Source organism: Ixodes scapularis, unplaced genomic scaffold (genome assembly GCF_016920785.2).
Source record: "Ixodes scapularis isolate PalLabHiFi unplaced genomic scaffold, ASM1692078v2 PGA_scaffold12__126_contigs__length_90152505, whole genome shotgun sequence".
Lineage (NCBI taxonomy): Eukaryota > Metazoa > Arthropoda > Arachnida > Ixodida > Ixodidae > Ixodes > Ixodes scapularis.
This window is the reverse complement of record NW_024609838.1, coordinates 36,703,984-36,727,825: the sequence shown is the minus strand read 5'-3', so window position 1 is coordinate 36,727,825 and position 23,842 is coordinate 36,703,984. Positions and strand designations below refer to the sequence as shown.

At 43.5% G+C, this 23,842-nt stretch overlaps 1 protein-coding gene across 1 annotated transcript in view; it reads right to left on the bottom strand.

Annotated features, from left to right (window-relative positions):
• The window catches only part of LOC121046977 (serine-rich adhesin for platelets-like), a 156,914-nt gene that overhangs the window by 123,180 nt on the left and 9,892 nt on the right, over positions 1-23,842 (bottom strand). The window contains exons 3-4 of the mRNA XM_042289185.1: positions 13,917-14,034; positions 3,505-3,558 (exon numbers count right to left, since the gene is read on the bottom strand). Of these exons, the coding sequence (XP_042145119.1) occupies positions 3,505-3,558; positions 13,917-14,034 (172 nt within the window). The remainder of the gene's footprint in view (positions 1-3,504; positions 3,559-13,916; positions 14,035-23,842) is intronic.

Below are 23,842 nucleotides of genomic sequence, written 5' to 3'. Positions count from 1 at the left end.
GTACTATCTCAAGAAAAATTGAACGGTATGAAGTAATCGTAAGAGTAACCTCATTGTAGTACTACAATTATCTGTAGTCATTACTATTTCCCCCTCGTTTACTTACGGCGCCCTTTGTTTCTCCGAGTTTCCTACCGAGAAAAATGGAACCAAGTCTCCGATGGGAGGGCGATCTACCAAAAGCCCGCATAATGACACGATAAGAAATTCGTAATTCCGCGATTTGAATTCATTAATGGACAGTACGAATGGCCCGTTCTAAAACCGGCGGAAAATTCTGTCAATTTGAAAAACTCAAGTAATCGGAAAAGTAACTTTTTTTTTCAAGTAACGGTCAATCGCTTGTGTAATCAAGTAATCTAATTGAACATTTTTTAATTGAGATTATTCGCGATTGTAATCAATTACTTGTTTTACTGACGTGTGCGAAACTGATCTCAAGAACAGTGGTAAAAAAGAGGTCCGGATCCACGCTGAACGTTACTTATTTTCCCCTCCATGCGTTACATTAAAATATACGAGGTGTCCCAGAAAAGTCATAAGACTGGCAAAACCAGTGCACGAACCGACAATGCTGCTGCTGCTTGCTCCTTCCCATGGCAGTTAGGTTAATCCCTGCCGAAGACTCGGTATAACCTTGAACTTGCTACCGTTGTTACGCGATTGTTGAGAGCATCTCAAGAAAGCTTGTGCCTGTCAGGTGCGTTACAAAGATGGACCGGCAAAATATAGTGCACGTTGTGCAACAAATCAAAACTCAAATCATTTCTCACTTTTTGTTGTTTCTTCTTTTTGTGACAGTCAGGGAATCGTTTGCGAAGAATTTTTGCGTCCAGGACCAACTGTGAATCAAACTTTTTTTTTTTTATTGGGAAGTTCTTGAAAGGCTCAGGAAGAGGATGGCAGGTATGCGATCAGGCATTGCACGCACTTGGATGCTGTACCACGACAACCCACCATGTCATACTGCAATTTTCATTCATGAATGTTTAACGAAACAAAAAAGGCATTCCTGTGGTTTCCCAGACGCCCTATTTGCCGCATCTCAGTCCTTGAGACTTCTTTGTATTCTCCCGGCTCAAACACCACTTGAATGGGCGCCATTTTGGTACTTTGGATAATATCATCTGCTGAAAGGCATTCCAGCAGAAGCCTTCCGGCACTGCCACAAACAATGAAAACAGCGCCTCCGTCCGTGTGCAGCTGCCCAAGGGAACTACTATGAAGGGGGTAACCTTGATTTGTAAAAATACTAAAATTCATGGTAAAAAGAAAACCAGTCTCATTACGTTTTTGCCATACCTCGTATGCAGCAAGTGCAACTTGGATGAGCTGCATGTTTTTCAATTAATAAGTACACGTTTAAGGCATCAAGGCATCGTTTCTTCTTTCGACAACAAAATCTTCTTAGAACTACTTCCTTGCATCGCATGAATAATGCATAAAACTTCCCCTTTTTTTTTTCTCTTCCTGATGTAACGACGATGGTAAAATGTTCATCACGCCATCTTTGATCGGGAACACCGCGCACACCAATCGCAGAAAACTTGCATTCTTAGCGAGGAGCAAACAAATTAATATAAAAATAAAGGCGGCACACTTCAGAAGCCCTTGTCTTTAAAACCCCCTGGGGCGTGGGAGCCTCTCGTTAAAAAAGTTAACCGAGCATTGAACGTCAATACTTTCAAACTTCGAGACAACGTACTCGAGTAAACATCACGTCGAAAGCGCTAGGGTGTTTTCTTTTTTATTTTTGTTTTTCTCACATTCTGTTGGTTGATTCTTTTTTTTTTTTTTTTCTTAAAGTAAACAGGTCAACATTGGTTTATATTTTCGGGTCGGGACTGCATGAAGGCTTAGTAGTTACAAGACAACATTTTATTATGTTTTTCCATCTACCATCAACGAACGTATTAGAAAGAATATTGCTAGGGTACTAGTAAAGGAAGATGTAAGAAAACATGAATTAAATATACGGTGAAAGTTGGCAGCGGTACGTTATTCAGGAGAAAAAAAAATCCGTTCTGTGCGCAAACTCGGCAAGCCCGTGTACTTTGGAAGTGTCATTTTATTCTAACGATATTCGCATAGAATGCACGTCGAAGTCAGATAAAAAAAAACGTTTTAACGAGAAGCGTTTTTTGGTTCTCCAGAGGAGAGGAGAAAGGGGGGGGGGGGGGGGGGGGCGTTTGGCAGATTTAGTGAAGCCCCAAAAAGTTGACAGTAAAGCTCGACGCTGATTTGCTGGTGAAAAGGTCACGGGATCAACTTTGAATGGCTGATCCTGGTGTGTATGGGAGGTTCTGGAAAAAAACGTCAGCCTTCAAAGCCCGACTGGCGCCAGTATCTACATTCCAGAAACTGCTGTCAAGTCTATATGTCGAGTGTTAAGTTATCTGTTGAAAAGCACCGTCAGCGCATACGCGCCGGGGTACGTAACGTACAGGAGCGATACCAAAAATGCTTCACGTCTAAAACAATTGCCCGGAAGTTTGCCACGCTATTTTATTAACAAATAGATTTTAAAAAAAATTTCGGAAGTCGCATGCTTCTTTCTATTCGTTATTTGTGAACTCTCTTGTGCTGTATTTTTTCTGCGTCCGATCTTGTGCGGCATTTTATCAATTATCTGATTACAAAGCTGACAAAGGTAATGTTACTAGCCTCTATCTCTTCGATGGCAGCGTTGCTGAGGTAAATACAACTATCGTTCGGCTTTCTTGGGTATTTTGCAGGGTGTAAAGATATTCGTTCCCAAACCAGCTCGCGGAGAAAGCCTTTGGCGTGAGATGGAAATACTTACATGAATCCACCTATATTTATGTCCTGAATATTAGGCACCACTTATACAGCTTCCATTCAATCATTATGTGTTTTTTCTTTTTAAGAATTAGTTAATGATACAGATATCCAACACCGTGGTTTCTGCCTCTGATGAGAAATTTGAAATTGCGCAACCAGCATTTACATGACAACGCACTATGGCTACTCTGAACTTCTTTTATTTTTTATGACGTTTGTGCAAACAGGCTATTGCTTTGTTGAGTTTGTTTATTTACCCCAAAATTTGTTTATATTAATAAATAAAAAATTGGTAACTGGAAAAAAAATTCGTTTTCTTTCACACAGTTTTAAAAAAGAAACCGCAGATATTTGCGCCCTCTTCGTGCTTCTAATTGTTTTGTGTTTTTGAACATATTGAATGGAATTCATCTTTTAAAAAAATGTCCTATGGTCGAAGTTTATAAAGCTAATAAATAAATTAAATAAATAACATAACGTCTGTGACGAAACGTAGACTTAATTTACTTGGTTCGATTTCTCCTTATTTCTTGTTCCCCGTTGCGCGTGTTTCTCGTGTAACCACTTAAACTTACTGGGTTTTTATCTTACGTAGTCACTTGTAGCAGAGTTTCTTGATTGCCGTAGTGCCTAGTGTTGGTCGAAATTAGGTCCCGAGCGTAAACTACTCTAATAAGTGTGTTGTTAGACGTCACAACTCACGTAAGGTGGCATGAAGTTTTTGGCCTTGAGTTCCATCTCTTGCGAGGCTTTCACCTGAAAAAGTGCAACATTTAATGCATCAGACAAACAACACGTAAAACAGGTTTATCGGCATTTCTCATCCAGGTTCAGCTAAACCAGGGAAGCACACAATAGCGAGTTCTAGAATAGGGGGCCCCACAGCTTTGGGTGCCCCAAACAGCCTGGGGCGTCCCACTGAGCATGCGCAGAACTTCTGAGCATGCCCATTGCGATGCCCCTGAGCTGTTTGGGGCACCCAAATCTTTGAGGCCCTTTATTCTAAAACTCGCTAATATGTTGTGCGTGCATTACGCGTACATTAATGTTAGTTATTTTTGGTTACTAGAGGGTTGCGGCTGGTTTTAGATGCGTTGCTCATACGACACACTCACGTGCTCATCGAGTGGAGTGTGTGCGAGCAGTATGGTTTAATGAGAAGTTTCCGCGGGTTCTGCGATTACTTTACTGGAAATAATACTAAAGTGGTCTACAAACCAAAGCTGGAAAGCGGGAAAAGTGCAGTTTTAGACGAGATTTTTTTAAACGCTTTCAACTTTGTCACGTTTTTTGATGGGGGCAGCCCAAAGACCCTATATAAGAGCTTTGTACAAGTAGCGACATTCCTTGAAGCGCCGGCTGCGTGACGGCGCAGGTTTCAGGTAGCGAATGGCGGCGCACAGCAGAGGCTTGAACTGAATGCCGTTATTTTGTTCCAGCGGATTGTGCTTTCTCAATTGTATTGGTTGTCGTTCCTTGTAAAAGATGTATCAAGGGACTTTAGGGCACCCAGGTGGGGGCATGGAGGAGGAAAGTGCAGAGCAGCAGGCAAGGAAGGTGCGAAGCATCAAACAGAACTTCGGACCGGCTAAAGGAAGAGAGACACCAAGCTAGAGAGGCGATGTATGCGAAGGAGCAGGTGGACAGAGAAATTCGCATTGGTCGGTCACGAGTGACATCTTACTGAGGACTGACTCGACATCCCGCGCACCCTCTCTCCCCGATGTCTCCGTCTGGCTCCGACACAATGCATGCACAAACCGAAAAACGAAACAAAGCGTTCCCGCTTCCCGTTTTTCGGCTGGAAAAGTGCACACTTTCCGCTTTCTGTATTTTTTTTTTTTTTAATTGGAGATTTTTTTTATTTTGCGAAAATCGAGTCCTTGTCGCCGACAACGTTTGCGTAGATGGCACGACTGGACGCGCGCATCCTCGAAGTTTTTTTTCTCTTTTAATTAGGAGGGGTGGTTGCCGTCATTTATCGTCGTGGAAGCCCGTCGAGACAGTGGAGGCATCCGTCTTTGCCGTCTTGGCGAATCCGGTGTCTCGGTGTGTCCGCTGACGCCCCCGTCCCTCGGCGCTGCGCTGACTAACAAACTTTTTTCGCACAATCTCCCACCAACGTCTAACTGAAGCACCCTCAATCTGCTACATTTTTAGGTTGCCCGCTGGCACAGGGTATACAAAATATGTCGGTATGAAGTATGGACGAAAGGGCTTAGAAACGGACGTCGTGCGTAAATTAGTTCCTAGTGTTTTTTTGTTTTTTTTTACCATGTTACGATTTCCGTAAATCTACGGCTATCGCTGCGTCGTCCTCGGGAGCATAAATCATTTTAATAAGCCTAAGAACAATCGCCAAAAGTTTGCGACGGGCACAAGAAGTTGCAGCGCGAGTGTGGCTGTAATGTTATTGAGCTTCACATGTTCCCAAAGTTTCCTTATTTATGAAATCAGTCGATAGGGAGCATAAATTGCGAGGGCTCTGTTTCAGACTAATCTTAACGTTTATGCTCACTACTTTGTCTAAGGCAAGCGGAGCGATTCCAACCCCGTGTTACTGCTCGGATTCGGTTATCACTACGAGGTATCGGATGCTATTACTCCATGGGACGTGAAGGGTATGAAAACGTATACATAAAACCACTCGAGAGACAGGTATCAAGTGCCAAGAGCTTAATTGCAAAGAGTAAATTAACCTGGTCATATATTAATATTTTTAAGAAATTCAATCAACCCATCCCACCGCCTTCCTCCTCGTTCTTTCGAGGAGGCAACGTGATAGCCTAGCTGTCATTAGTCAGCTCGATTTAACCGGCCAAGTTCCAGCTGAATGAAAATTATCCTTCCCGCTAGTTGGTTATTTATTACAAAATTATAGCGCAAAAAACTAGGACAGGAAGGAAGGCTTGGACTCTGTCCTGTCACATTGTTTCTTCCTGTCCTAGCTTCACGCTATAATTTTGTAACAAGTTCCAGCCAAGTCACTGTAGCCCACCATACCCAAGTCTAGCCTAATTCCCTCATACCCTAACCTTTGCCTAGACATTCAGTTTGCCGCGCTGCCACAGGCAGCCAGTATTGCAAGTTTTAAGACGCTAGACGGCGTCGTGGGCGCCGCAATTGTCAAACTAACGACGCCTTAAAAAATGATTTATACAGTTGAACGAAGTAGAATGTATTATTTTAAAGTATCGAAGTTCTGCTCCTCCCAAGGGTGTGCGTCGTGTCTTGCGACCATGGTGCTCTTGGAGTACTAGGAGCCAGCTCCTTGAGATAACCGATGTAATCTCAAGGAGAGGGAAGTTATTGCTCCAGCTAATCCATCTATTGGGTCCCACGCTCGTTGCGCTATACGTTGGTGCATTACGATCGACCCCGTGAGGCTATGGGATTATCTGGGGAGCTACGGCTTGCCGTTCTGTAGCAAGCTGCACGCGGCGAGGGTCACCTGTTTACGCGGGCTCCCGTGCGCCACATTGTGTCCTACTGTTTGTGTTTCAGACCCTTCATCTCCTCTCGTGGCGCCGAGCAAAGGCGTCAGGCTGCGCATCGCACGGTACGGGATTCGATCTCTACCAGGCCGCTTGATAAATCTCGCCTGTTACAGTTAATCACACCTATATATCAGTATGTACGATTAATTATGGCTAAGTATGATTCTTTTTCTTGGATGCTTACGCCTCGCCTGCTAGGGGCAGTGTATGCTTTATGTTGCCCTGACTTGTGTGTAATGTTTTTCGTCACAGGCTTGAGCGCGAGCGTGACACTTTTCGCGTAAGATCCAGTCCATAACACATTCTGTATTAAAAAAAAAATGTTTCCGCAGTTACAGGGGCTCCTATATGCTGACGAAACCTGGCAGATCGTCACGAGAAGCGGCCGCCGAAATGGAAAAGGTGGAGCGGCAGACAACGGATGAGAGGAGAGTCACGTGACTGGCGCCCCTATGCGGCGAGACGCCGAAACACACTTCTCCCGAGCGAACAAGTGTGTTTCGTGTCCCCACCGCTGCAAACGCTGCGCGCTGATGTCCAGGCTTTCCGAGAAATGGCTCTTTGATGCTCTGTGCTACCAGGTCATCGCGCTCCAAATCTGCGACCAGGCCCTCTATGGCTCCGTCGTCGAACTGTCAGGCTTTGTGAGCATAGAGGATGCTATTGCAGTGATTTACCTGGGTGTGCATGCTCCAGGTCCAGAAGACGCCGAAGCATAATCAAATGAAACTCTTTACTGCTGTTTTCATTTTGTCTCTGACCATGGGGCGTGGCTAAAAGCTTTATACGGCAGTTGTCCCCAAGGACCGATTTCAACGCCTATAGTCAGTTGCAACATAAAATATGTAAAAGGAGCTCCTTCCCCAGAATTCTCAGAAAAGGATGATCTACCGAATAAATACGCACTATTTTTCTGCAGTCACAAAATGAGGCCACGCAAAGAAAGGCGTTTCTATAATCTCAGGCAGTTGCTCGGAAATTAACATTCAATAACCTGAGGAATCTTCATATCAATGGGGTACCACTGAACAGTAGTTGACCAAAACAAAAAAAGGCTACAGTGACACCAGACCTTTTTTGGGTAGGCGAGGGTAGCCTTCCGTGAGCGGGGCCTCTGATGTATATCTTATGTCGTAAAGATTACGTAGTACCGAGTGTTTGTGAGAAAAGAACACCTACTTTTTTCACCGCGTAAATTAACTACGCATCGCAGAAAGCTGTAACTCCGCGAAAGCTTGAAGATAGCGGGGATAATATGACCCGAACACTTTTTTTAACATGACGTTACCGGGATAAAAAAATGAACTTTCTTTTACAGACGGCTTCCACAAGCCTACTATCGCCGAAACAGGGAATCGCATTATGGGGGCCTGTATCATGTATTTAACTGGAAAGAAAACTTGTCAGCAAGAAAGAAGTCAATAATATTTTTCTCGGTTTTAAGTGTTTTACCCTAGTACGAATCCGACTTACGTTCAGAGCGTCACTTCTTGTTTGAAGACTATTACGCTTAGGCGGAAGTCAGCACATAGGGCAATTTCATCTTTTGCCTTCATTTGTTGATCCAGGTGACTTCGAGTTCTCAAAGCTTCGCATTCTATCACCACCGGAAACGTCCGACTCTCATTGAGTTTCAACTTTCTCCGATTCATAGCTTATTTACGCTGGCCTAAATCACGGTTGTCTCTCCTCCCAAACACCCGGAACATCTCCTCCATTGGCTACATACACATCGCGACACTGTTAGCGCGAGCATTGTCGAATTTTACTTCTAAATAGTATTAGCGAGCACAAAATTTCATCGCTTAAGGCCACGGTCCCACTGAATGTGGCAGTTTAGGTACTTTTTGGCAGGCCATTACTCATCTCCTTTTAAATACTGTTTTGTGGGATTGATGTCATTCGAAAGGCAATGCAATCCTCTTTCATTTGATATTATGTATGTGTTGGTTTTTACTGTTCATGCGCATTTGTAGCGTTGCGAATATGATGGCGCGGACCCTCACTTGCTCCGCTAGTTCATGTTTTATGAACGATCCATTAAAGATAGCACGGTTCCAATATAGCAGTTTTGTTAAGATGATGTCGGAGCAGAATCTAACGATCCACTTTTTTGATATTTGCACTACTTTGTTTTTTTCATCCCTCCAAATATTGCCCTAAAATTGACATTTTTCAGCACAAATATGTTTTTAATGACAAGCGCTAGGGCAATGAAATTAGCTACATATGTAGTGCTTATAATCGGTAATATGCAGAAAAAAATTTAATGTTGTGTAAAATTTTTTTGTTTAGATATTTTATATCAAACGTAGCACTTTTTTGTGCTTCGAGACATGGTAGTTCAAATGCCGCTGAAGAAATAATTAAACTATGATAAAATATTTTATAACATTTAGAGCTACAATGGTTGCCCAAGAGGTGGACGATGGCTTTTTTTCATTTTCAAAGTCATAACGCTCCAGGAGCCCTTCAAACTTACCTGTTTTTGAGGCATATCTGTTTTGGACATCAAACAGATTTATTGGCATTTAATAACATTTATTGTTTGGAATAGATATACATTGCGATGTATTAAATTTTCCCAATGATCTTGCTTCGGTTTCTTAATAGGTGTAGAGCTTAGCTAATTTTAAAACCAATTAAAAACTGTTTGGGTGTTTTGTTGCGCTACCTGGCGGATGGCAGACAAACTGCTGATTTCTAGTGTTCAAAAAATTTCCGAGGGCGGCGTTGGCATCTGTATCATCATCAATCTCCGTGTCTTTTTACCTTCACATTTAAAAAATATATTGGAAGATTTACTATCGATAAATGAATGGTTTAAGTCTTGGGTCAGGCTAATAAATCTAAGACAAATAATTACACAAGCGTAGCGTGATATAATGCGTTCATTATTCGATATGATTGAAATCAATAAACAATAAAGACGAAGAGGAAAATAATACACCCGAGTTCACTTTATGCCTAGAGTCACTACATGAGCTTTAAAGTATCGGCACTCAGTTCCCCAAAATTGGTTTGGGCGCCGCCATTTTGGGTCTTGCTCAGAGCAAACGCACCTGCCGATCATCATGATCCAAAAGTACGATTTCCTCAGCATTAGATGCGGTGCTAGGAAGCTGATGCAATATTGAAATGCTCTGTCGCGGGTTGTTTAAACATTTGTGAGGGACGGAAAAGCGTTTCCTGTGATTTTAGATAAAGCTCCATATAACTGGCAACCATGATTTTAAGCCACAATTTTAAGCCAAGTGTCGTTACTCGGAACCGCAGCTTATTTACTGGCACAAGCGGGAACAATGAAGAAGAGGCAGGTGTCAAAAGGTAGTGGCTTGTGGAATCCACGGTGCTTACGTCATGGCCCCTCCAGGTATTACAAGCTTCTTGAACAAGAGCATGAATAGTGTCATTACATAAGCTACGCTTCAGAGTAGCGACACTTGGCCTTATTGTGGCTTACAATCATGGTTGCCAGTTATTTGAAGCTTTATCTAAAATCACAAGAAACGCTTTTCCGTCCTCCACTTTAAACAGTTTTCGACAAAAGCAAAGCAACATTACATGAGCTTCCTAACACCGAATCTAATGCTGACGATGTCGCACTTTTGAATCATGACGATCGGCAGTTGCGCCTGCTCTGCACAAGCACCAAAATGGCGGCGTTCACAACACTATCGGGGAAGGGAGTGCCGATACTCTAAGCGCAGCTCATTTATTGGCTCTAGTTTCCGCGAAACTCTTTTTCCCTGACTGAAACTGAAAGTAAATATGAATAATACACCATCATTATAGCTTATTTAGTTATAACAAAATACACATAATGAGAGGAGGAAGCGGGCGGGTAGGAGAAACGCGGGTTTTATGTGCGACCGTACACTGGAAGCGGATCCGCGTTCGCAAAGCGGTTGCGAACGCGGTTGTATAAAGATCCAGTACAATTGCACGCGCACTCGATGACGTCGAGTGCGCGTGCAGTTGTACTGGACCTTTATACAACCGCGCTCGCAACCGCTTTGCGAACGCGGATCCGCTTCCAGTGTGAATGAGCGGTAACGTCGAGTGCGCGTGCAGTTGTACTGGACCTTTATACAACCGCGCTCGCAACCGCTTTGCGAACGCGGTTGTATAAAGGTCCAGTACAACTGCACGCGCACTCGACGTCATCGAGTGCGCGTGCAATTGTACTGGATCTTTTTACAACCGCGTTCGCAACCGCTTTGCGAACGCGGATCCGCTTCCAGTGTGAATGAGCGGTAACGTCGAGTGCGCGTGCAGTTGTACTGGACCTTTATACAACCGCGCTCGCAACCGCTTTGCGAACGCAGTTGTATAAAGGTCCAGTACAACTGCACGCGCACTCGACGTCATCGAGTGCGCGTGCAATTGTACTGGATCTTTATACAACCGCGTTCGCAACCGCTTTGCGAACGCGGATCCGCTTCCAGTGTGAATGAGCGGTAACCGTCTCAAAAGAAAGAACGCACGAGCTTGCGCTGGTTAAAAAAAAAAAAAAAAAGGCACCAAAAGAAAAGATGCGGCACGCTGTGTTCTTTGTTATTATGCGTCTAATTGCAAATTGTTGTGTGTAGGTTTATACAGCCGGAAGTTAGTCTGCCTTAGTGGGCGTCTGGCGTCTCAGCTTTAGATGAACAATTTAGCCAGTGCGGTACAGCCGCAAACCTGGGGTCTTTAACGTGCACCACGCAGTAGTGATACACGACCGCACGCCGGTACGATGCTCATCCAGATCGAAACGGGCAGGGGCGGGGTGGGTTCTGCAGCGCGAGCTTTCGCTCCAAGTGCTCCGAGCTGGTGTGCGCTAGACCATGCACTCGGCCACCGACCCCCCCCCCCCCTGCCCCTTCTTGTGCGTCTAATTTATATACAGGTATAAGTATTTGAAGATCGACGATGGACGTCGATCGTCTCGAGGTAATGAAACGTAATAACAATGTATAAATAATAAATTTGAAGGACTGAACGACTAAATTTTTCAATTCTTGGATTGTAATACGGCGGTAGCCTATTGTACTTACTGTTGATGAAGAGCAATATGAGGTGACGAGGTAATTATAAATTGATGAGGCACCATAAGGACGGCGACATTAGTGGGTGTCGAACCACAACGTACAGTGCCAGACTTTTTTCAAGTATCGTGTACCCAAAGACTTTCTTCACCTGCAACAGTATAAGGTAGAATCAACGAGGATGCTGCTTTACAACTGTACGTTGAACAGGACAACTGCACTGTGCAAAAGTGCGGCTTATTTGTTAATATGAGGGACGGATTTCTAGCAGCATTCCCTGATTGACTACTTAGAACAAATGGCCTCGTTGACGTAAAGTGTCCCCGTTCCAAAAGATTCTTGAAGCATACTTAAACCGCAAAGGAGTCTGAGGCGAAAAATAAGAAAAAGGAGCCTGGTGCGAAAGGTCCATATCACCACAATAGCTTCTACTATCAAATACAAGGGCAGTTAAACAATACACAAAGAGAGTTTTGTGATTTAGTTATATTTACACTGAAGGTCATTGATATCCAACGTATTCAGAGAGATGACACCTCCTGGTCAACCAACATAGAGCCTTTTCTACTCAAGTTTTACATGGAAGGCCCCACTTCCGCTGAAATTCCTCACGTAGACGAGTTGTCCGACCGATTAAACTGCCATTACTCTCTATCTGGGAATCTCTCGATCTTTGTTCGTAGGCTACAGTAATATGAGATCGAGGGGTGTGGCTCTTCGTCCGCCGAATATTGCTTCGGCGGGTTTTTTTTTCGTGTAAGATGAGACCGTCGCGTGCTGCCGGAACAAGAACCTGGCGATTCTTCACTGAACTGCTTCTTCCGTAAGCTTCAAAAGGGCTTTTTTTCGTTTTGCACACCATCTGCTCTGCTTGCCCGTTAGTTGCAGGATGGTATGGTGCACTAATGTGATGCCTCATGCCGGTTTTTTTTTCTTCAAAACCTTGTTTATTTTATTTGAAGCAAAATTTTGCGCGTTGTTAGAGAAAAGTATTTTCGGTAGGGCAAAAGTAGGTAAAGAGACCGTAGAACGTCAATGACGTGTTTGGACGTCGTGGCAGGCATCGTGTAGACTTACAGCCACTTAGAGCACACATCGCCCATGACTCCGTAGATGGATACGTTTCGCCACCCACCGACTGAATAGTGGATCGTTTTTAGTTACTGTTCATGATGGCGTTGGATTCAAGGAAGACTTCGAGTCTTTCCACAAAGTTAGCCCAGGTACCAGGACTTTTGTCGAAAGCGGCAAGTGTTCGAAATGTCGACAACGTTGGTAGCCACGTGTTGTGCTTGACACTGGACACTTACCATTCGCTGAGAAGAAACTTGCTGGTTCGTCTGCCATGAGTTGTCCGATATCAGGTCATCACCGCAACACCATCTCCCGACAAAACTGGCCTTCATTGTTCGCATGTCCATAGTCAGCAATCACGTCAACTTATAAATTCCCGAACGCTCATAACTTGGCGTCGCTAAACGCCGTTCATTCATAGCGTCTTCATTGCAAATAAACGTCTTCCTATTTCTTCTGACGGTTTTCCTAAGCTGTGCTTACAACATTATATGTGTCGGTACTTCCGAAAATATTGCAACGGCGTTTGTTTTCAGGGAACTATAATGTAACAACCTTTACAACATCTTCCGGACCCCGTGAAACACAATATTTCGTGACATTATTTTAGTCGTCGATAAAATGATGAGGTAAGTACCGTAAATCGCGAAGCAGTTTACTTGACGTCCGTTTCCCCTGGTCGAGTCTACTGAGCGTGCATTCCTGCAGAGGAAATTTTTATTGATAGAATATTCACACGTCAATCAACATTTGATTCCTTCTTGGTAAGATTTATTGCGAAAGCCCGTTACAACCGCCGAGCCGCATCTCCCTATATCAGAGAACAATTTATACCCAGCCTCACATTCTCGCATACATCCGTTTGCTGGGCCACGCTACTTGAGCTATCTGAGCACAGCTGGCAGCGGCGCGAGCAAGGCCACGAGGGGAACGTGATGGTGCTCGAGCCATCCCACTGTGATCCAATGTTTCGGCCACCCCACGGGTGCGTGTCGCCATCTATTGGTTGAACTAACGCCTTGTTCAAGATGGCTGCTGTGGGACCGCAGCCTTAAATTATAGAACTAAATGAGCTCTTTCCGTAACAATAATAACTTGGATGACATCATTTGGTTTCAAAGAGAAAAACTAGAAAAACCGGCGATCGCTTGTTCGCGCTGACAGTGTCGCGCTTTGTACGCGACCAAAAAAAAAGCGTTACTGTGGTAGGCGTTCAACGATTGGTCAAACGTTCTCTATTACCCCCCGGAGTATGATGAATTCTAATTTTATTAATGAAACTAAGAGGAACTTTGGACTGACAACTCCGACGGTATTGGTTTAAGAACAAGATGACTACAAGCTTCCACCGTGCTTATTACACACACCAACGAAATTGTCGCTGACAATCAATAATACCGAACCAAATAATTTCGTCACCAACAGAGTCGTGGTTTGCGTCAAGCGTAGCATGGAGGTAGTAGCGGACCTTCACCTGGTGGCACAGAACTGCCATTACCATCAAATCTCTTACCTGCGTGAAATTCCTGCCGACGCTCTTGAGGAAGACGTAATTGTCGGGCACGACCTCGTGACCCAACTGGACTCCGATTTCCTGGCGGACTTCTACCAACCTTGACGTGGGCACGATCCTGCGCACGAGCATTGGTAAGGGAATTGTTGCTAATGCCAATCGCGCCACAAGGCACGCAAATACATGTATTTTATTAAATAACAACACGCATCGTAATACTTTTAGACCTATTCTAGCAACCTAATTTTAATACGTAATCTGTTTTATTGGCCGAGTTTCACAAGACAACTGTCACGAAGAACCGTCACGTTAATTTCACCGGAAAATTTAGCGGAAAAGTTTGTCACGTGACGTCAATTTGCCCACTAAATTCAGCGTAGAAATTGACAACACGCGACAGCGTCATGTGACCTTAATTAACGTGACGTCACTTTGTGCCAGATGGATATGCGAGGTCGTAGTCTGTGATCAAAATATTTTGTGCGCCTCGGTCTTTGTCATTATGATCAAGCTTGTCTACATTTCCCTACCAATCTCGGGTCGTGAACAAGCGGCGTCAATGCTCTCAACGCTCCAGTGCAATCAACCAATCAGGGGTAAATGTGGTGGCCCCATCACCGCATTGTTAAAACCGGTAGGACAACTTAGGTTCTGGCAATGAACCATGGCGCTAGGATATGAACGTGTAAGGTAGCTAGCGATATGAGCTAGAATGCGCAAAAGACGACCAGGCAGTACAAATCACGCGGTGCAAAGTCAATCGTCATTATAGTTTCGCTATAGCTTCGTTATTGCTTGTTATTCTTCGCTTTCATACCACGATCGAGACGGTAACAATCCGTGCAATGACAGGAACTTTTGTGAACGCCGGCACGACATGGGGTTATCGCAGGTTTGATAATGCCCACTATGTATCCTCTGAAACCTAAATATTCCGGAGCTATGCTGCGTACACCCTTAGGGCCTCTGACACGCCAAAAAAATTTGTTTTTCCTGCTAGGCGTTGAAATGGCATGTCAGGATATTACAAAAAAATTGTTTTACTATAGAGATGCTTAGTTCTTTGATAAAAAAAAATAGAAATAGGAGGCCCAATTCCAAGTTCCCGCCAGTGCACTGTGACGTAACAGTGTACCGCAAGCTGTCGGGGCGGTCAGAAGGAAGGCATCGACCTAAGTCACGAAAAGTGGGTTCGCAGGAAGTCACGTGAGTTTCACTCCTCGTGCTCTCCGCGACCGTGCCTATGATTTTTTTTTTTTCTGCTCTTTGTACGAGCGATTGTAGAAAACGAAGTTTCGGTTCCACTAGCTCTTTATCGCTGCACCGTTGGTTAGTTTGCGTGCTGTAAAAGTTGAGGACGAAGAGTCAGTGGATCGACGTGATGGAGGTCAATGATGAAAGCGTTGCGAGTACAAGCCAGTCTACGAGTGCATGCCGTCAGTCCGATGATACAGAGCAATACTGAGCACAAAAAAAGCTAACAAGTTTTGAAAAAAAAAATTTTATAACGCTCGCAGAAATTAGGATTGCTTGCGTACGACACGTCCAATTGCCTTGTTGAAGCTTCGGACACCGAGGTCGTCGAATCATCGTATACTCTCCAGGCTGAAGATGCCTACCGTCTCTCGGAAATGCAAGCAGTGCGATCTCCTCTTCAGTTGCTGAAATACCGGGACAGTCCCTCACACAGCACCTTCTAGGCACTTTAATTGATCACGTCAATTCACTGACTCCTCTTCTTCTACCTTTACGGCAACATTAAGCGATGAAAACCAAATAAAAGAAACCTTGTCTGTTTGGATATCGCTCGTGGAGGTGCGGAGAATAAGAAAAATATTTAAAAAATATTACACGCGTTCGCGGTAAGCACGAGGAGGGATACAACTCACGTGACTTCCGGCGATGCCTCTCTTCTGACCGCCCCGACACCTTGCGGTACACTGTTACGTCACAGTGCACGGGCGGGAACTTTGAAATGGGCCTCGTATTTCTATTTTTTATAAAAAAAAAATACGCACCTCTATAGTGAAACAATTTTTTTGTAACGTCCTGACATGCCATTTCAACGCCTAGCATTAAAAAAAAATTTTTTTGGCGTGTCAGAGGCCCTTTAAAGGACACGCGCAAAGGAAAATTTTTAACAGCCTGGGCCCGTTTGCCCGAAGCACTAACCGTGGCTAAAGTTAGCCGCAGTACCTAGGAGAGGGATTTTGAGATCACGTGACTGGGCTCGGTAGGGATGCAGGGAAACATGGCGGTGCCCCAGTGAGTGAGCGCCGCTCGCTTTGGAACTAATATGTCGTTGTGGTTGCAATATCGGGAGCGTTAGTCAGCAACGAATGGTCCAGGAGGCTTTCGCTTTGCCTTACCTCACTTAAACCGCAAAGCATGGGCAATGACATAGCCGCATTTTTTAGATAGTGTTTCGATTCTGGGCACTCCTAAGCCTAAATGAACGCGATAATTGTCGCCATAGCAACGTCTTTGGAAAGCGGATTGTTGATAGCACACAAAAGCAAACGGCGTCCCAACAGATCTTTTTTGTAAATTATTCAAGCACCGAGGTGCATGCTACGACTGTAGTTGCACGCGTCGCGCGTGCTGGCGTCTGCAGTAGTAACCGTTCTAAAGCAAAATGTATAAAACAAATTTTGCCTTGCACGCGCGTTCGTTAAAGCCTTATTATGATTTTTTACTTCAAATCTTTTATAAGAGGAAGGCCAGCGCGCGTGAACCGTAGAATTAAACTTCCAGCGTTCTCCTCGCGATGCTTGGATAATTTAGAAAAAAAAGTATGTCGGGACGCTGTCTGCTTTTGTGTGCTATCAACAATCCGCTTTCCAAAGACGTTACCATGCCGACAATTATCACGTTCATTTAGGCTTAGGAATGCCCAGAATTGAAACACTATCTAAAAAATGCGGCGATGTCATTGCCCATGCTTTGCGATTTAAGTGAGGTAAGGCAAAGCGAAAGCCTCCTGCATTATTCGTTGCTGACTAACGCGCCCGATATTGCAACCGCAACGACATATTAGTTCCAAAGCGAGCGGCGCTCACTCACTGGGGCACCGCCATGTTTCCCCGCATCCCCACCGTGCCAGTCACGTGATCTCAAAATCCCTCTCCTAGGTACTGCGGCTAACTTTAGCCGCGGTTAGCGCACCGAGCAAACGGGCCCTGGTTGGGAAGGGGAAGGCATAAAACCAATTTTCAACCACAAATAAAAGTTTTTAGAGCTATATTTACGACGCTATATGGATTTGTAGTTGGCGCCCGCGGGCGCCGAGGAAAAGTGGCCTCTTTTTGTCAAGTGACTGGCCGCAATTTGTCACGTGGCACTTGCGCTCTTTCGGAAGCTTCGTATGGCATCTAAAAGTAACTTATTCATCTTTGTTTGAAGTATAACAAAAAACTAAGATTAATAGGTAACTTTTAGAGCCCAAAGAAAACTCCTGAAAAAGCGCAAGCAGATGTGATAGTCCTCTGCGCCGGACAGATGACGGCGGCGGCGCCGCGGAGCTGACAAACTTGCGCGGCAAGGCGGCGGCGGCGTGGAGAAACGCCGAAACGCGTTGAAACAGCGGCGCACTACGCTCAGCGTGCGTCGGCGGAGTGACTTTGAGGCGGCAGCGGCGCCGAGCGACGGCGACAGGTCTACCACGTGACCCGCGGCGGCTCCCGCGAGTGCACACTATAAATTTGTTTTGCGCCATAATACAGCTCTACATTTTTTTCTTCGTTGTAAATTTGTTTTATTATATTCTTTTTTCATCCAGGCTGTGTAAAAAAAGTATTTTTCCTTTGCATGGTGTCCTTTAAGGTGCAACCTCACCTATCATATCCATTTGCTTATCTGTGAGCGCCTTAAACTTTTCATGTGTGTTGTGTAAAACTATATCTCTTATACCAAATTAAAGAGCTGCCATCGATTAACAACTTAATGTCAGCAAGTTAAGGACATAATTAGCAGACTCTTTTTCATTAATATTTTAGTTGACCTTACTTTCAAATTTTAACATTTATTTTCTCCAGCTATAATTATCTAATTCATACCAAAATTTATATGCATAACCTATGGAACATTAGAGTGATAAAAATTAACTATTTAATTAAGTAAACACTTCAGGTTTCAAAATAAAAAATAAAGTTAAAAATATCATTACTTCTCTGTGTTATAAAAAACGTATGATTGGGAACTAAATTGAATTTTGAGAAATTAAAGTGCGAAGAGTATCTTAATATTGCATTCGACGAAAATTACATTTCGATACGATGCACGCTTACTTTATTGTAGGGCGTCAAACTTTCCCCATCGAGTCACGACAAGTCACAATTTCGTGACGACAAACACAGATGGCGCCACCTGATCAGGAATATATTTAATTGTGTTTGTCGACGTGCATGGCCTGGAGCGCTACATGAAAGGCCAAAATAACCCCAAGGGCCAAGTGGCAGACGTCTGAAGGGTTGCGCGGAGCGCGGGCTAGCGAAATCAGGACGACAAGCGTGATGCTGCATGTTGAGGCAGGCGTATACGCCCGTACGTTCCGCAGTGCATCAGTAGCTTTTCGATTGGACAGAGACGCCGGAACGGGCTTTTGCAGCCTCTGATTTTGCAGCGTTGAGAATATTTTGAAAATATTCCGTCTTTTTTTTTCCTAAAAGCGAACGACGTATAATATTATTAATCATTTCTTCTTATTATTATTATTATTAATAATATTCTTATTATATCTAATAACTCTTTAACACTTATTAATGTAAATATCCGAAGTTTGCGTAAACACTGGGATGCGTTTTGTGCAGTAATTAATACCTTTACCGCGTCGATAGATATTTTCGTTCTAACTGAAATTGGTGTGTCATCTTTGCAATGCAATCAATTTGTTTTCGATGAATATCAGGGCTCACTTTACACCCGTGATCATGTTATAAGTGGAGGGATTTCTACATCCGTTAAAGATAAATGGTTACTGTCGACTTGGAGCATAGCCAGTGGTTCATGCAGAACCACTGGCTGTTCAAATTTTTTTGCCAGGATTTTTTTTTTTTCTAGTGGTGGTTTACAGGTTTTTCTCAGGAAATATTTCCCTCTTTTTTGCTCAACTAGATAATCGTGATTAACCAGTTTTGTTCAGAAGGACAATTTTTCGTCAATGGCGTTTTAAATATTGATACCCTTAAACCTACTAAGTCGATAGTTTGTGATTATCTGACTCTACTCTTAAATATCGCATTGAAAATATTGTCACCTTACCCACTGGAGAAGAACCACTGGTTGAAAAATTAGTAGTATCCTGTATTGACCATATCAAAATTCGTGCTCCAGATATGTCCTGTAAAATCCAACATAATTATTCATAAAATATTCGATCATTACTTTGTTGGATGTCCTTTAGACGCTCAGGTACCCAAAGAGCAAAGAACCAGGCGCGATTGTTCCTGTATTTCAATTACGGATACGGTAAAATTCGATGCTTTAGTCACTGCTTTTGACTGGAACAAACTCTTGATATCCGTAGAGCCTTCCAGTGTTTATCAAGCTTTCGTCGAGGTTTTTCAATCCTTGTATTGTGCCGCCAAAAAAGTGGCTAATTTCAAACGACGGTCTTATAAGCCATAGTTTAATTCTGATATTATGACTGCAATCAAAGAAAAAGATACGTTGTGGCTGCGTTCCCGTCGTTCGCCAAACAATTTGCAGTTAAAAGCACAGTATCAAAGCGCTCGGAACAAAACTAATGCGATTATAGGGTCTGCCAAACGAAGCTACTTTCTGCAAAGATTCTTTGAGGCAAGATCAAATGCACGTGAAACATGGAAGTTGATTAATTATTTTGCAAAGCGTGGAGGAAAGGCTTCGCTTCTTGACTCCTTTGAAAAACACTTCGGCACAGATCAGCAATCAGTAGTGAATGACTTTAACAAACTTTTTGCTGCATCATCGGGCTTGGCGAGAGACAGTGATTTCAAACCGCTTGCCTCGAGCGCTAATATTAGAGTGTCAAACTCAGCATTTCTTCCTTTTCTCAGGATAGGCGAATTATACTCCATTTTGTTTTCTTTAAAACGTAATAAATTTCCTGGTGTTGATACAATTCGTATTAAGGATCTCTGCCGAAACTTTGGACATGTTCAGTACCTACTTCTTACCACGATAAATGAGTTCTTGGTCTGGGGCGTCATCCTAACTGAACTAAAAACCCCACTTGTGAAGCCTGTTTTCAACGGAGGATAGCCTAACAAGCCTGAGTGCTATCGCCCTATTTCTATCATACCTTGCATTGGCGAGATTTTTGAAAAGCATTTGTGTCTTGTAATGTCCAGCTTCATTGAAACTTCCAACACCCTGTCTCCTAACCAGTGGTTTTGTTGCTGGAAAGGGCACCCAGCTACTGCTGGGAAAATTTTCTGACCAACTGCACAATGCTTTTTATCGAAAGTTATGTTCACGTGTAATTTTTATTGATGTCGCCAAGGCCTTTGACGTGGTCAGTCATAATATGCTTCGTTTCAAACTGCAGAATTACGGTTTTCGTGGACCATTTATCGCATTGCTTAAAAATTTCTTTCTTGACCTCTCCCAGATCGTATTTATAGGAAATTTCAAAAGTGCTCGGCTGGTGCTAAAAGCCGGTGTGCCTCAGGGATCAGTTTTGTCTCCTTTCTTATTTAATCTTTTTGTTAAACTTTTCTCAACAAGGCTCACTAGTTGTAACGTTTTTTTAGTAGGCGGATGATATTTTATTCGTCTCTAGTCACATTAATTACCGCCAAGCTGTGCAGTTATTGCAACATCACTCCGCACGAATAATGGACTGGTTTTATGACAATTATATTACTGTTAATACATCCAAACCCAGACATGTTTCCTTTCGGAGTCCGCTGAAAAATGTAGAATTGGACTCATCATTTGTGTTATGCAGATCGAGCCACCTTGATTGTACATGTAGTTCCCTGAAATATGTTGACACTCTTAAGCACTTAGGCATATTCTTTGATTCCGATTTGTCGTGGTCAACGCATTTAACTCTTGTTTCTGGGAAGTTTCGCAGCGTATGCTGCTTAATTTACAATATTAGGGTATTTATGCATTTGTTGTAAGAAAATCGATTACTAATTATCTTGCTTATAGTATAATAAGGTATGGCATCATAGTATTTGGTAACTGTGATAAACATGGCAAACTAAAATTGACCGCATTTTTGGGAATTTGTCAAGAAGTGTTGGTTATCATTATAATCTTTCATCGGAAGATGACATTTTGAAGCTTTAACACTTCCTAACTTTCATTCACTTTTTTTTGCAATGAGTTGTGTTTTCACATTTCTAGTGTAGAAAATTCAAACCTCCATTTGCGCCCCGCAGAGATTCACGTACCTCTGATCGCTTTGAAATTGGACGGTGCTTTACAAGATATGGTAAGCGAGAGCGCTCCTACTCTTTGAGTGCGTATATATGTGTTTGTGTATGCGTGATTGATGTGTGTGGGGGAGGGGGAATACGTGTGTATGTGTGATCTCTCTTTCTCTACTTCTCTATTGTCTGTTGTCTCTCTACTCTCTTCCTTTTCACGCAAAGTAGCAAACCAGCACTCACAAGAAGGTTGGCCTCTTTGCTTCCCTGTAAGTAAACGTACCTTCTCTCTCTCACTATGTGCCATACAATTTTAACAGACTCCCCGACCACTTCTTTGAAGCTACAAGTGGGAGAAAATTGAAAAGTCTATTGAACAGTTTTACGCTCTAATTCATTGTATAATTTCAATAATCTGCTGCTGTGTGATATTTTGCATCTAATATGATTGCTGTGACATTGTGAGGTGATTATTTTCTGTTTCTCGTATATTGCGATACTTGTTTTAAATGTGTGCTCTTTGGACTTCTTCTGTGCTATCTGTGACATTCCGTTTGCTGGGTTTTGTCCTTCAAGCCTCTACTGGCTTCGACCGACTCGTAACCTTAAAGTATTATCAAGGTATCTAAATAAATGAAAAGAAATGAAAAGTATTTATTATTATTATTATTATTATTATTATTATTACTGCGATGATGTATACGTGTATGGTGGTTATTGAAAAGGTTACAGAGATTATACCCATGCCGGACACTTATGAGTTCTCTGCTGCTTAATTTGAGCATTTAATTCAAATTTCGCACTTTCAGTGCGAAAATTTGAAAATACAGCGGACTATTTCGTACCTCCTCCCCTTCGTAAGCTCTCTCCCTTTTCACTGTGATTCATCCGCGGTCTCAAGATCGCGTCATCGGATCCAAACGCACGTCGCACGAAACCGGGCCTCACTTAGTCCCTTCACCACATAGCTGACATTGTGTTGGAAGCTACGTGCTTGCCGGACCAATCAGCTGCCTCCCTTTCATCATCTGACCTCATTCTCTGCGCGAGGGTATGTGCGAGAGAGCGTGATCACGTGACAAAAGTGTGGCTGGCCCAACGAGCACGTAGCTTCCCCAGCACTGTCAGCTTTGGGGTGAACGGGGTGGGAAAAGCAACTTTTGTCTGAATTTTGAGCGACGGGCTAATCTTCTAGGGAAACAATGGCTCTGTCCGGGTAGACAAACAAGATTCTGTCTTCTTGAACTGTTTGGTGGAATGCGCAGTTTATGAGTTGAGGAGGAAAGCTAAACAGGAAAAAGTGGAAAAGAGTTTCATGACCCCTTTAAGCTGAGACTGCAGCATATACCACAAGCGCGAGAGCTTGAGGTCGCTGCTTTAAAGCGTTCTTCCGCAGAACGAGCGCTAGCACTAGAAGTGCACGTCTCAAATCCAGGAGCGCGGGCTAGCTCGCTCTTGTATCCTTGGCTGCAGTTTCAGCTTAAAGGAGCAATGCAACAATTTTTGTACTTTGCGCAAATACCGCTTAAAACGGATCCCCAACGTTAATGACCTATGAAACACGAATTCGTTTTTCACCCAACGCAATAGAAGTCCCAGAAAAAAAATGAAAGAAAAACGAACAGCGTTCACCCCCTCAACTCGCAGCCAGAACAAGCGGCCACGTGATCTGGAACCGATTATATGCCGCCAGTGTTGATCATAGCCACGCGCTGGGGTTGGCAAAGCGCAGGACACGCGCTGAGTTCCAGACATTGTTATGGCTCGGCTGTTGTCGTCGTTGCAGCGATTGGACACGGGTCACTACCCGAATGCTTCTCGAGCTATAGCAATTATCACGAGCCTAAGTCGAGTGCCCACGCAATGCTCGGGTCCAATCTATGAACCGCATTCAAATATCGTCACTTGGGTGTACTGCGATCCCCGAGTTACGTCATCAAATTTTGCAAAGGAGAGATTGAATGAAAATGATCGCTTTTGTCCTTGAAATTACACCGCAACAAAGGAGTTTCTTGGCCAATGGCGTTGCGTGTGAGTATCCTTGAGTCCCAGGTGTGCCGGTAAGCTCGTGTAGAGAGAAAAACATTCCAATTGAAAATCGTTGCACAGCTCCTTTAAGGGGCGAAAAGGGTATAGTTTCGTAGTGGATAAACGAGTGAGCTGCACAGTGATGCCAGTGCAACTGTTAAAGACAGATGCCGGCATGTGGACATTTAAAGCTGCGCTACTGTTTTCTTTTTTCTTGCGTGCACGATTACGTTAGCAGCTTTATAATGGACTTGACTGCAATCCAGAGCGAAAATATGGCATCAGTTTTGCGTCAAATTTAAAAAAAATCAAGAACACAGGATTTTGAAATGATTTGGCAAGCAAATGACGAAAACGCAGTAAGTCAGGAGAGGTGGATATTTTGAGTATCACTCGCTCTCAAAGAATAGCAAGACATCACTAGAAGACGAAAATGGGTCGCGGAAAGCTATGCTCGGATATTTAGATTTTGCTACGACATATGCTAAACACTATGCTGAAACACACCGAAATCGGTCACGATTAAATGGAGTGTTCCTT